General features: G+C 34.2%; 1 protein-coding gene across 5 annotated transcripts in view; it reads left to right on the top strand.

The window, feature by feature from the left end:
* LOC139501869 (selenocysteine lyase-like) overlaps nucleotides 1-12,135 on the top strand; it is a 35,348-nt gene extending 23,213 nt beyond the window's left edge. For 4 of the 5 annotated variants that reach the window (XM_071291095.1, XM_071291099.1, XM_071291094.1 and 1 more), the window contains exons 10-14: nucleotides 3,633-3,669; nucleotides 5,442-5,525; nucleotides 5,711-5,810; nucleotides 7,290-7,359; nucleotides 8,738-8,976. In XM_071291095.1, the coding sequence (XP_071147196.1) occupies nucleotides 3,633-3,669; nucleotides 5,442-5,525; nucleotides 5,711-5,810; nucleotides 7,290-7,359; nucleotides 8,738-8,900 (454 nt within the window). In that variant the 3' untranslated portion in view covers nucleotides 8,901-8,976. Of the gene's footprint in view, nucleotides 1-3,632; nucleotides 3,670-5,441; nucleotides 5,526-5,710; nucleotides 5,811-7,289; nucleotides 7,360-8,737; nucleotides 9,297-9,397; nucleotides 9,476-11,733 lie in introns of those variants that run through there. The other variant, XM_071291096.1, reaches the window with a different exon arrangement.
* Nucleotides 12,136-12,746: the final 611 nt, after the last annotated feature.

Below are 12,746 nucleotides of genomic sequence, written 5' to 3'. Positions count from 1 at the left end.
TCTCTTTGGTACTCTAGGCTTCCTTCACCAATATTCCTCCACCAATAAAAACTATAAATTCTACTGAAGATCTGTGATTCTCTTTGGTACTCTAGGCTTCCTTCACCAATATTCCTTCACCAATAAAAACTATAAATTCTACTGAAGATCTGTGATTTTCTTTGGTACTCTAGGCTTCCTTCACCAATATTCCTCCACCAATAAAAACTTTAATTCTACTGAAGATCTGTGATTCTCTTTGGTACTCTAGGCTTCCTTCACCAATATTCCTCCACCAATAAAAACTTTAATTCTACTGAAGATCTGTGATTCTCTTTGGTACTCTAGGCTTCCTTCACCAATATTCCTCCACCAATAAAAACTATAAATTCTGCTGAAGATCTGTGATTCTCTTTGGTACTCTAGGCTTCCTTCACCAATATTCCTCCACCAATAAAAACTATAAATTCTACTGAAGATCTGTGATTCTCTTTGGTACTCTAAGCTTCCTTCACCAATATTCCTCCACCAATAAAAACTATAAATTCTACTGAAGATCTGTGATTCTCTTTGGTACTCTAGGCTTCCTTCACCAATATTCCTCCACCAATAAAAACTATAAATTCTACTGAAGATCTGTGATTCTCTTTGGTACTCTAGGCTTCCTTCACCAATATTCCTCCACCAATAAAAACTTTAATTCTACTGAAGATCTGTGATTCTCTTTGGTACTCTAGGCTTCCTTCACCAATATTCCTCCACCAATAAAAACTATAAATTCTGCTGAAGATCTGTGATTCTCTTTGGTACTCTATGCTTCCTTCACCAATATTCCTCCACCAATAAAAACTATAAATTCTACTGAAGATCTGTGATTCTCTTTGGTACTCTAGGCTTCCTTCACCAATATTCCTCCACCAATAAAAACTATAAATTCTACTGAAGATCTGTGATTCTCTTTGGTACTCTAGGCTTCCTTCACCAATATTCCTCCACCAATAAAAACTATAAATTCTACTGAAGATCTGTGATTCTCTTTGGTACTCTAGGCTTCCTTCACCAATATTCCTCCACCAATAAAAACTATAAATTCTACTGAAGATCTGTGATTCTCTTTGGTACTCTAGGCTTCCTTCACCAATATTCCTCCACCAATAAAAACTATAAATTCTACTGAAGATCTGTGATTCTCTTTGGTACTCTAGGCTTCCTTCACCAATATTCCTCCACCAATAAAAACTATAAATTCTACTGAAGATCTGTGATTCTCTTTGGTACTCTAGGCTTCCTTCGCCAATATTCCTCCACCAATAAAAACTATAAATTCTACTGAAGATCTGTGATTCTCTTTGGTACTCTAGGCTTCCTTCACCAATATTCCTCCACCAATAAAAACTTTAAATTCTACTGAAGATCTGTGATTCTCTTTGGTACTCTAGGCTTCCTTCACCAATATTCCTCCACCAATAAAAACTATAAATTCTACTGAAGATCTGTGATTCTCTTTGGTACTCTAGGCTTCCTTCACCAATATTCCTCCACCAATAAAAACTATAAATTCTACTGAAGATCTGTGATTCTCTTTGGTACTCTAGGCTTCCTTCACCAATATTCCTCCACCAATAAAAACTATAAATTCTACTGAAGATCTGTGATTCTCTTTGGTACTCTAGGCTTCCTTCGCCAATATTCCTCCACCAATAAAAACTTTAAATTCTACTGAAGATCTGTGATTCTCTTTGGTACTCTAGGCTTCCTTCGCCAATATTCCTCCACCAATAAAAACTATAAATTCTACTGAAGATCTGTGATTCTCTTTGGTACTCTAGGCTTCCTTCACCAATATTCCTCCACCAATAAAAACTATAAATTCTACTGAAGATCTGTGATTCTCTTTGGTACTCTAGGCTTCCTTCACCAATATTCCTCCACCAATAAAAACTATAAATTCTACTGAAGATCTGTGATTCTCTTTGGTACTCTAGGCTTCCTTCACCAATATTCCTCCACCAATAAAAACTATAAATTCTACTGAAGATCTGTGATTCTCTTTGGTACTCTAGGCTTCCTTCACCAATATTCCTCCACCAATAAAAACTATAAATTCTACTGAAGATCTGTGATTCTCTTTGGTACTCTAGGCTTCCTTCACCAATATTCCTCCACCAATAAAAACTTTAAATTCTACTGAAGATCTGTGATTCTCTTTGGTACTCTAGGCTTCCTTCACCAATATTCCTCCACCAATAAAAACTATAAATTCTACTGAAGATCTGTGATTCTCTTTGGTACTCTAGGCTTCCTTCACCAATATTCCTTCACCAATAAAAACTATAAATTCTACTGAAGATCTGTGATTCTCTTTGGTACTCTAGGCTTCCTTCACCAATATTCCTTCACCAATAAAAACTATAAATTCTACTGAAGATCTGTGATTCTCTTTGGTACTCTAGGCTTCCTTCACCAATATTCCTTCACCAATAAAAACTATAAATTCTACTGAAGATCTGTGATTCTCTTTGGTACTCTAGGCTTCCTTCACCAATATTCCTTCACCAATAAAAACTATAAATTCTACTGAAGATCTGTGATTCTCTTTGGTACTCTAGGCTTCCTTCACCAATATTCCTTCACCAATAAAAACTATAAATTCTACTGAAGATCTGTGATTCTCTTTGGTACTCTAGGCTTCCTTCACCAATATTCCTTCACCAATAAAAACTATAAATTCTACTGAAGATCTGTGATTCTCTTTGGTACTCTAGGCTTCCTTCACCAATATTCCTTCACCAATAAAAACTATAAATTCTACTGAAGATCTGTGATTCTCTTTGGTACTCTAGGCTTCCTTCACCAATCAAAACTGACTGCCACAAAATAGTACAATACAAAAAGTTGATAACTAATCAATCAATCAATCATTAATTTTTATGCCCCACCTACGATAGTAGAGGGGCATTATGTTTTCTGGTCTGTGCCTCCGTTCGTTCGTCCGTCCGTCTGTGCATCCGTCTGTGCGTCCGTTCGCTTCAGGTTAAAGTTTTTGGTCAAGGTAGTTTTTGAAGAAGTTGAAGTCCAATCAACTTGAAACTTAGTACACATGTTCCCCATGATATGATCTTTCTAATTTTAATGCCAAATTATAGCTTTTACCCCAATTTCATGGTCCACTGAACATAGGAAATGATAGTGCAAAGTTCAGGTTAAAGTTTTTGGTCAAGGTAGTTTTTGATAAAGTTAAAGTTACATCAACTTGAAACTTAGTACACATGTTCCCTATGATATGATCTTTGTAATTATAATTCCAAATTATAAGTTTGACCCCAATTTCACGGGCCACTGAACATAGAAAATGATAGTGCGAGTGGGGCATCTGTGTACTATGGACACATTCTTGTTTATCTGATATTTGTATACTGTTAAATTAGTTATTTCTCTCAATATGGCAAAATGTTATTATCCTTGTTGCTTTCATGACAATAAATTGAAATTTTTTTAATATTACTTTTTTCAAGATTCAAGATTCTTTATTTCTCAAACACCATAAAGTTACAATGGTACAAAGAAGTTCATCAAAAGTTATATAACATAACACAAACACACACGACTATGATATGTATATGTATAATAAAAACAGTCATTGTTTGTTGCAGAACAGAAAACACAGTAATGATATCTGGTTTGGGAAAGGTTAGTTTTTACCTAATTGTAACACAAATTTTGCCAATTTTCTGAAGTTGGATTACAACTGCCTAAGCTATATGAAGGAATACTGAAACTAACATTCACATGAATTCCTTAGATACAATTTTTAGGCCAGATGTAGTGTAATAAATCTATCACTGCAGCAGCATACTATAATTATATTGCACAAAATTTATCACTATTTCTATGGTGTAAACAAGAAACCGTAAGGTGGTACCTAACACGTTATACACATGTTTCCTATGATATGATCTTTCTAATTTTAATTCCAAACAGGGGCGTAGCTACCCCGAGGCACGACAGCATGTGCATCCACGTCATTTTCACAAAAAAAAAAAAAAAAAAAAAAAAATAAAAAGCAGAAGAGAGAGAGATTAGTTGGTCAATCGGAATCGGAGACTGTTGGTGTCTTTTCCGTCTATCCCGGATATTAGTTTGACAACCTGGTTACAAGTGTTGATGAAGCTGTTTATTCAGAAAAAGATCGTAGCTCCGAAGTTGCGTGCACATTGATTCGGCATGCAAAAAAAGAAATGGCAAAATAAAAATTTATAAATTGAATTTTTTAAGAAAACACCTATGTTGTGACTTTTTTTTAATTGATGAAATATCATTAAATAACGACATTTGGTTTCAAAATTATTTTTTTTTGAAGATTATGACAAAATTGGAAGGTTACTTGTATCTTTTACAAGATTTTTACTTTTGAATTTGTAATACTCAGTCTTAGATATGTAGTTTTGGAGCACATTTTACAGTTTACAGTTCATCAGTTTGGAATGACTTTGAGATGTACCAATCGGCATTAGAATTATCAGATCCCTTCGATATCGTTGAAAATATGCCGAGGCGATGTGGTTGACAGACTTCCGGATCCAATCACCCTGTAACCACGCCAAAACAGTATTGGAAAGTCTTATTATTTTTTGCGTTCATAGACCATATGATAAGGGAACTGGAGAGTGGAGTCGCGTCAAGTTATCAGAAAATCGCTTCTTTGTGCTGTATCTGCTTTATCGTGTTGTAGGAAATATCACAAACGAACAAATCTCAATATTGTCTGAAACATACGAAATTGACCTAGCATGTAATTTTGACGAATTCAATTGGGAGGTCGCTCGATGCCGAACACGTACGCTGGTTTATAACATCTCGCGAGTGCTACCATGCCATGATGGCCCTGAGAACTATCACGGTACTACGTATGTAATTGAAAACAAATGTACGATCAACAATGAACAACGAGAGTTACATAGCATTACTGCATATTCATCGGGATTTCAGTGTGAATGTTGACAAAGTAATAGAGAAGTTTGTTTCTGCCCAGACCCGAAGAGCAGATTTTGGACAATTTTGAGTAAATTCTGTATCACAAATATGTGTTGTTTATGTATTACTATATTCAGAAGATTTATTAATAGTTTTACATTCATAAATTTTTATCTACATATAGCTCCTCTTTTAACCGTCCTATGACTGAAAACCGAAAAAAAAAAATTCTGCATAGGGTCCCAAATTTTTTTCTTGGTAGTTGCTTCCACATCGTTTCTTTCTAGCTACGCCCCTGCCAAATTAGAGTTTTGACCACAATTTACTGTCCACTGAACATAGAAACTGATAGTGTGATTGGGGCATTCATGTACTATAGACACATCCTTGTTCTCTGTGTGTATTTTAAAATATGTCATGAAAAACATATCGTTTAGCCAAGACTAACTGTTTTATCCACATTGTAAAAAGATATAACTATATTCTAGGCAGCTGAGCTTGTAGTAAAGAATATCATTTGTTACAAGAATCATTTATCTTCAATCAGAGATTACCTGGAAACCAAATTACAGGTAAGTTTAGTTAAACGCTTTCATTTCATTTGTGAACATTTTAAACTAGGATTGCACCACATATATAATGAAAAAGGAACAACCAAACAGAATGCACAAATTTAAAAAAAAACATAAGTGTACATCACTCAATGAACAAATAGTGAAGCATATTGTTTTCTGAAATTCATGTCTATTTGATTCAGGAAGCCTTCAAAGATAGGATCCATTTGAATGGTAAATTTGCCATCAGTGAAAGACTACCAAATACTTGTAATGTTTCGATTCTGAGTGACAAATTACAGGGTAAGTTATATCTTATATCAATAATGTGGTCATAATAAATTTCCTGTTACAAAACTTTGAATTATCGAAAAACTAAGGATTTTCTTATCCCAGGCATAGATTACCTTAGCCGTATTTGGCACAACTTTTTGGAATTTTGGATCCTCAATGCTCTTCAACTTTGTACTTGTTTGGCTTTATGAATATTTTGATATGAGCGTCACTGATGAGTCTTATGTAGACGAAATGCGTGTCTGGCGTACTAAATTATAATCCTGGTACCTTTGATAACTATATACAGAGGAGGCATTATTTTCACTGGGATCAATTTTCAGCAATTGAGAAAAAACACACATTACAATTTTATACTTATGATGAATTCTGCAACAAACTAAAAGAAAATTGGTATTGTTTTGAGCTCTTCAATTAAAAATTCATCTATCCTCATAAAAAGATAAGAATTCAAAGATTGATAATAATTCCCCAGTATTCATGTATAATTTGGGTTGTTTCCTTTTTGATATTGTATAATCTTTTTTAAAGTGTTCAAACCATAGAATGTAAAAACTATATTGCTTGCTTTTCTGCATTAGCAAAAAGCATTTCAGCGCAGAGGGAAAACTTTTCTTTGTGTTGCTGGTTGTCAAAACATTGTTGAATTCTTATTGCTGGCTTATTTGTTATTTTGTGAAATACCATGATTTGTTTAATGGTCTTATAACTATTTACACCACTGGGTTGATGCCACTGCTGGTGGACGTTTCGTCCCGCAGGGTATCACCAGCCCAGTAGTCAGCACTTCGGTGTTGACATGAATATCAATTATGTTGTCATTTTTATAAATTTCCTGTATACAAAACTTTGAATTTTTCGAAAAAACTAAGGATTTTCTTGTCCCAGGAACACAACTTTTTGGAATTTTGGATCCTCAATGCTCTTCAACTTTGTACTTGTTTGGCTTTATAACTAACTTTGATATGAGCATCACTGATGAGTCTTATGTAGACGAAACGCGCGTCTGGCGTACAAAATTATAATCCTGATACTTTTGATAACTAATTATACATAGCTTTTCGAAATTATCTTGAAAGTCTTTGCCAAAAAATTGCATGAAATATTTGTTGGAGGATATTTTGTAACTATCAGGTCAACAATTCTCACAACTAAAGAGATTTAATTTGTAGACAAGGGAGATAAGTAAATATTAAAGAGTTATCTTCTCCTAGACCCATGCACTACAAACAGTTTGTTTCAGTGAAATTAAATTACAAATAAGAAAGTAAAATATGTGTAAGAGAAAACTTAGCTTCACTCAACATTAAGTTGGCAGGTGTGATGAAATATTTGTTGGAGGACATTTTGTAACTATCAGGTCAACAATTCTCACAACTAGAGAGATTTGATTTGTAGACAAGGGAGATAAGAAATTATTAAAGAGTTATCTTCTCCTAGACCCATGCACTACAAACAGATAGTGATTTCAAACTTTTTTTTTTTTAGGTCATAAAGTTTTATCTAACTGTAGAATTCTACAAGCCAGTATTGGTGCTGCTTGTCATTCACAAAATAGGTATAATTTATTATCACTATTTATGTTTATTAAAAAATATTTTTGTGTTGACTGGAAAATTAACTTGAATCAATAACAGCATACTGTGGATTCATTATTATTCGTTGGATACCAATTTTCGTGGATATCGTAGGAACAGTTGAACCACGAAATTAAATGTTAAATGAATGACAAAGGAGTAAGTTCGGTAAGGGCCATATTTGGCCCCAATTATAAAGTTCATAGTAACAAGACAATAAATGTTTTAAGTTGCCTTAAAGATATGTGAGAAAGTTTAACAGAACTGTTTTTGTCAAAATTTTATTTTAACACGTTGATTTTTACATCCCAAATAGGTCAAAGTAAAGAGCTTTGGTGAAATTTGACAAAAACAGCTAGATTTCAACCAATTTAAGGACCAGGAAAGATAGAGCGCAGGCGTCGACAAACTTAATATTCAAATAAAACATGTGAAATGTTTGCGCTCTATGTTTCCTGTCTAATAATCTATGGGAAATTTACCCATTTTCATTGATTTTTTCGTGAAAAATCAATATGAGTACAACTTGTGACGTCATAATGAAACGCAAAAACGTAAAATTTTCAACAAAATCGCTTATTTCCTATCTAGTCACTGTATAAGCTATAATTTATTGTGATATCGGTCAATAAATCCGAATTTGAAATTGACGCTAAAAATGGGGGCCATTTTAGGACCTTACCGAACATACTCCTTTTCTCATGGCTTGTATGCAGACTTCGGCAAAACCACGAAATCAAATATCCACAAACATGTAAGTTTTCCTCAATCCACGATAATTGGTACCCACGAAAATAAATGAATCCACAGTATTATTTTAACTCGTATCATTCTTCTTAACAGACTTAAATCTAATTCACTTATTCCAGAGACAGAACTAAATGAGTCAATTTATCTCACAATGCATAGACAGCTTTCACATATTGCTCTTACATTACCTTATTGTTATTCCATTCCATATCATGTATAAATGTCCCGCATTTGTCTGTCCGTCTGTCCGGCTAAAACATGTCATACTGTAACTTGAGAACAACTTATCCAAATTTCATGAAACTTAACATAGTTGTTCCTTATGATGGTCAAACGATCTGAATACTTTTTGGTGAAAATAAGATTCTAACTTATTGAGTTACAGGACTTTGTAACTAAAACAGAAGTGTGTTGGTTTTTTTTCACATGTAGCGCTGTATCTCCAAAATGATTTATGATTATTTCCTAAAACTTTATCAAAAGACAAAGGGCGTATCATGCACTCGTGTCGCAGCTGTTTATTTTTCTTTATACTGAAATTGTCTGTATATAATTTTCTTTAAATCTTTGTCTTAATTTTTAATCCTGTGATTTTTTGTTTGATTGCAGACCATCACCTATTTTGTTAGCGATAGGAGTCCCTGAATCAGTTGCTAGAAATGCATTGAGGTTGTCAGTGGGCAGAGAAACTACTAAAGATGACATTGATTGTGTGATACAGGACTTAATACAAGCTGTCAATCAACTAGAAAATCATACAACAGAGACATGAGTCAGTTATTTTTTTTTTTTAAATTGGATGTGATTGAATTTTTAAGCTTATTCCAATAAACCTGCTTATACTCTTATTTCCAACACCTCAATGAATACAATTGAGAATGGAAATGGGGAACATGCCAAAGAGACAACAACCAGACCATAGAGCAGACAACAGATGAATGCCACCAATGGGGTCTTCAATGCAGCAAGAAAATCCCTCACTCGGAGGTGGTCTTAGCTGGCCCCTAAATAAAATTGTGTTTTAGTTCAGTGAAAATGGATGTCACACTAAACTCCAAAACATAAATGAACTTAAATTGAAAAAAACATACAAGACTAACTTTAGACTAAGATTGTTTTATTTACAAAAGTCAGTTTCGTTTTTAAAAATATTTAAATATTTTGTGAAGTAGCAAATATTAGGAGTTTGAGGAAGATTCACCTAGTATTATATAAACAATCATTTATTGCTGTTGCAAATTTTTCTTAAAAGACATGCATGCATATCAGTGATTGGTGAATATTTAGAGTATTGATCAGATTGACACAAAGACCCTCCTTTTTAGCTCACCTGGCCCGAAGGGCCAAGTGAGCTTTTCTCATCACTTGGCGTCCGTCGTCCGTCGTCGTCCGTCGTCCGTCGTCGTTAACTTTTACAAAAATCTTCTCCTCTGAAACTACTGGGCCAAATCAAACCAAACTTGGCCACAATCATCATTGGGGTATCTAGTTTAAAAAATGTGTGGCGTGACCCGGTCAACCAACCAAGATGGCCGCCACAGCTAAAAATAGAACATAGGGGTAAAATGCAGTTTTTGGCTTATAACTCAAAAACCAAAGCATTTAGAGCAAATCTGACAGGGGGTAAAAATGTTTATCAGGTCAAGATCTATCTGCCCTGAAATTTTCAGATGAATCGGTCAATCGGTTGTTGGGTTGCTGCCCCTGAATTGGTAATTTTGAGGAAATTTTGCTGTTTTTGGTTATTATCTTGAATATTATTATAGATAGAGATAAACTGTAAACAGCAATAATGTTCATCAAAGTAAGATCTACAAATAAGTCAACATGACCAAAATGGTCAGTTGACCCGTTTAGGAGTTATTGCCCTTTATAGTCAATTTTTAACCATTTTTCGTTAATTAAAGTAATCTTTTACAAAAATCTTCTCCTCTGAAACTACTGGGCCAAATTAATCCAAACTTGGCCACAATCATCTTTGGGGTATCTAGTTTAAAAAATGTGTGGCGTGACCTGGTCAACCAACCAAGATGGCCGCCACGGCTAAAAATAGAACAAAGGGGTAAAATGCAGTTTTTGGCTTATAACTCAAAAACCAAAGCATTTTGAGGAAATCTGACGGGATAAAAATGTTTATCAGGTCAAGATCTATCTGCCCTGAAATTTTCAGATGAATCAGTCAATCGGTTGTTGGGTTGCTGCCCCTGAATTGGTAATTTTGAGGAAATTTTGCTGTTTTTGGTTATTATCTTGAATATTATTATAGATAGAGATAAACTGTAAACAGCAATAATGTTCATCAAAGTAAGATCTACAAATAAGTCACATGACCAAAATGGTCAGTTGACCCGTTTAGGAGTTATTGCCCTTTATAGTCAATTTTAACCATTTTTCATAAATTAAATTAATCTTTTACAAAAATCTTCTCCTCTGAAACTACTGGGCCAAATTAATCCAAACTTGGCCACAATCATCTTTGGGGTATCTAGTTTAAAAAATGTGTGGCGTGACCTGGTCAACCAACCAAGATGGCCGCCACCGCTAAAAATAGAACATAGGGGTAAAATGCAGTTTTTGGCTTATAACTCAAAAACCAAAGCATTTTGAGGAAATCTGACATGGGATAAAAATGTTTATCAGGTCAAGATCTATCTGCCCTGAAATTTTCAGATGAATCGGTCAATCGGTTGTTGGGTTGCTGCCCCTGAATTGGTAATTTTGAGGAAATTTTGCTGTTTTTGGTTATTATCTTGAATATTATTATAGATAGAGATAAATTGTAAACAGCAATAATGTTCAGCAAAGTAAGATCTACAAATAAGTCAACATGACCAAAATGGTCAGTTGACCCCTTTAGGAGTTATTGCCCTTTATAGTCAATCTTTAACCATTTTTCATAAATCTAAGTAATCTTTTACAAAATCTCCACTGAAACTACTAGGCCAGAATCATCTTTGGGGTATCTAGTTTGAAAAATGTGTCCGATGACCTGGCCATTCAACCAAGATGGCCGCCACGGCTAAAAATAGAACATAGGGGTAAAATGCAGTTTTTGGCTTATAACTATGAATTCAAAGCATCTAGAGCAAATCTGACAAGAAGTTAAATTGTTAATCAAGTCAATACCTATCTGCCCTGAATTTTTCAGATGAATTGGACAACTGGTTGTTGGGTTGCTGCCCTCCAATTGGTAATTTTTAAAGAAATTTTGCCGTTTTTGGTTATCTTGAATACTATTATAGATAGCGATAAACTGTAAACAGCAATAATGTTCAGCAAAGTAAGATCTACAAATAAGTCAACATGACCTAAATGGTCAATTGACCCCTTAAGGAGTTATTGCCCTTTATAGTCAATTTTTAACAATTTTCATTAATTTGGTAAATATATGTAAATTTTTACCAAATATAGTTCTCTGTTACTAATGGGCAAAGTTCATTATAGATATAATTGTAAGAAGCAAAATCGTTCAGTAAAGTAAGAACTTCAAACACATCACCATCACCAAAATACAATTTTGTCATGAAACCATTTGTGTCCTTTGTTTAATATGCACATAGACCAAGGTGAGCGACACAGGCTCTTTAGAGCCTCTAGTTTGGCAGTCTTAGAAGGAAGATAATGAAGGGATAATAAACCTCATAAGTCAAAAAGAGCTGATAATGCCATTGCAACAAACTTTCAAGATGGGGAAAAAAGTATTAAAAGCACTGTTAATTTGATATACCACTATTAGTAATCTTATAGCATAGCAAAAAATTGTTAACTTACCAAACCTGTATCCTTTCCTGTTTATTTTTGTTGGTTTTATTTTACTGTTTGCTTTGATTAATGATCATTCCAAAGCTTTCTGCAAAATGTTGAAATTGTTTTCTGTGGTTTTTAATTATGTGCTGTGCAGATTAACTCTAAGTTGCCATATGAATGTTGATGAGAAATCTTATTTATTGATCTCTATTTTTTTAAATGTCAGGAATGTATAATGTAATAAATCATATTAAAATCAATGTTCTCAGTTTAGTTGCCTAATCTCTGAATGAAGAAGTAAGTGTTAATTGAGCTTCCTCTTTAATGCTCTACTTTCCTTGTTACAGAAGTGCTCTAGATTTGATTGACGTCTTAATGGATCATTATAGTTATTGTCACATAAACTACTATGAGATAAAATTGAGAATGGAAATGGGGAATGTGTCAAAGAGACAACAGCCCGTCCATAGAAAAAACAACAGCAGAAGGTCACCAACAGGTCTGCAATGTAGCAAGAAATTCCCGCATCCAGAGGCGTTCCTCAGCTGGCCCCTAAACAAATATATACTAGTTCAGTGATAATGAGCCTACTTTAAAAACTCTGGGGCATCCTCCAAGCATGCTCCTAGCTTGAGCACTAATTGAGTGGTTGTCGTTTTTTGCTGTTTCTCATATTTATTTTTTTCGTCTATTGTTTGCATTGTTTGTTCTTGTTTTGTTTTGTTACACCACTGTGCAAGGTTAGGGAAGGGTTGGTGTCTTTAAACTAGTCTATAACAGCCACCTTCTGTAGGTGCTTGTCCCAAGTCAGGAGGTTGGTTTTTTTTGGTGTATATCATATTTTTTTTTATTGTTTTATACATAAATCAGC

This window comes from Mytilus edulis, chromosome 13 (genome assembly GCF_963676685.1).
Source record: "Mytilus edulis chromosome 13, xbMytEdul2.2, whole genome shotgun sequence".
Taxonomy (NCBI): Eukaryota; Metazoa; Mollusca; class Bivalvia; order Mytilida; family Mytilidae; genus Mytilus; species Mytilus edulis.
Note: the sequence above shows the minus strand (reverse complement) of the source record. Positions and strands in the feature narration are given on the sequence as shown.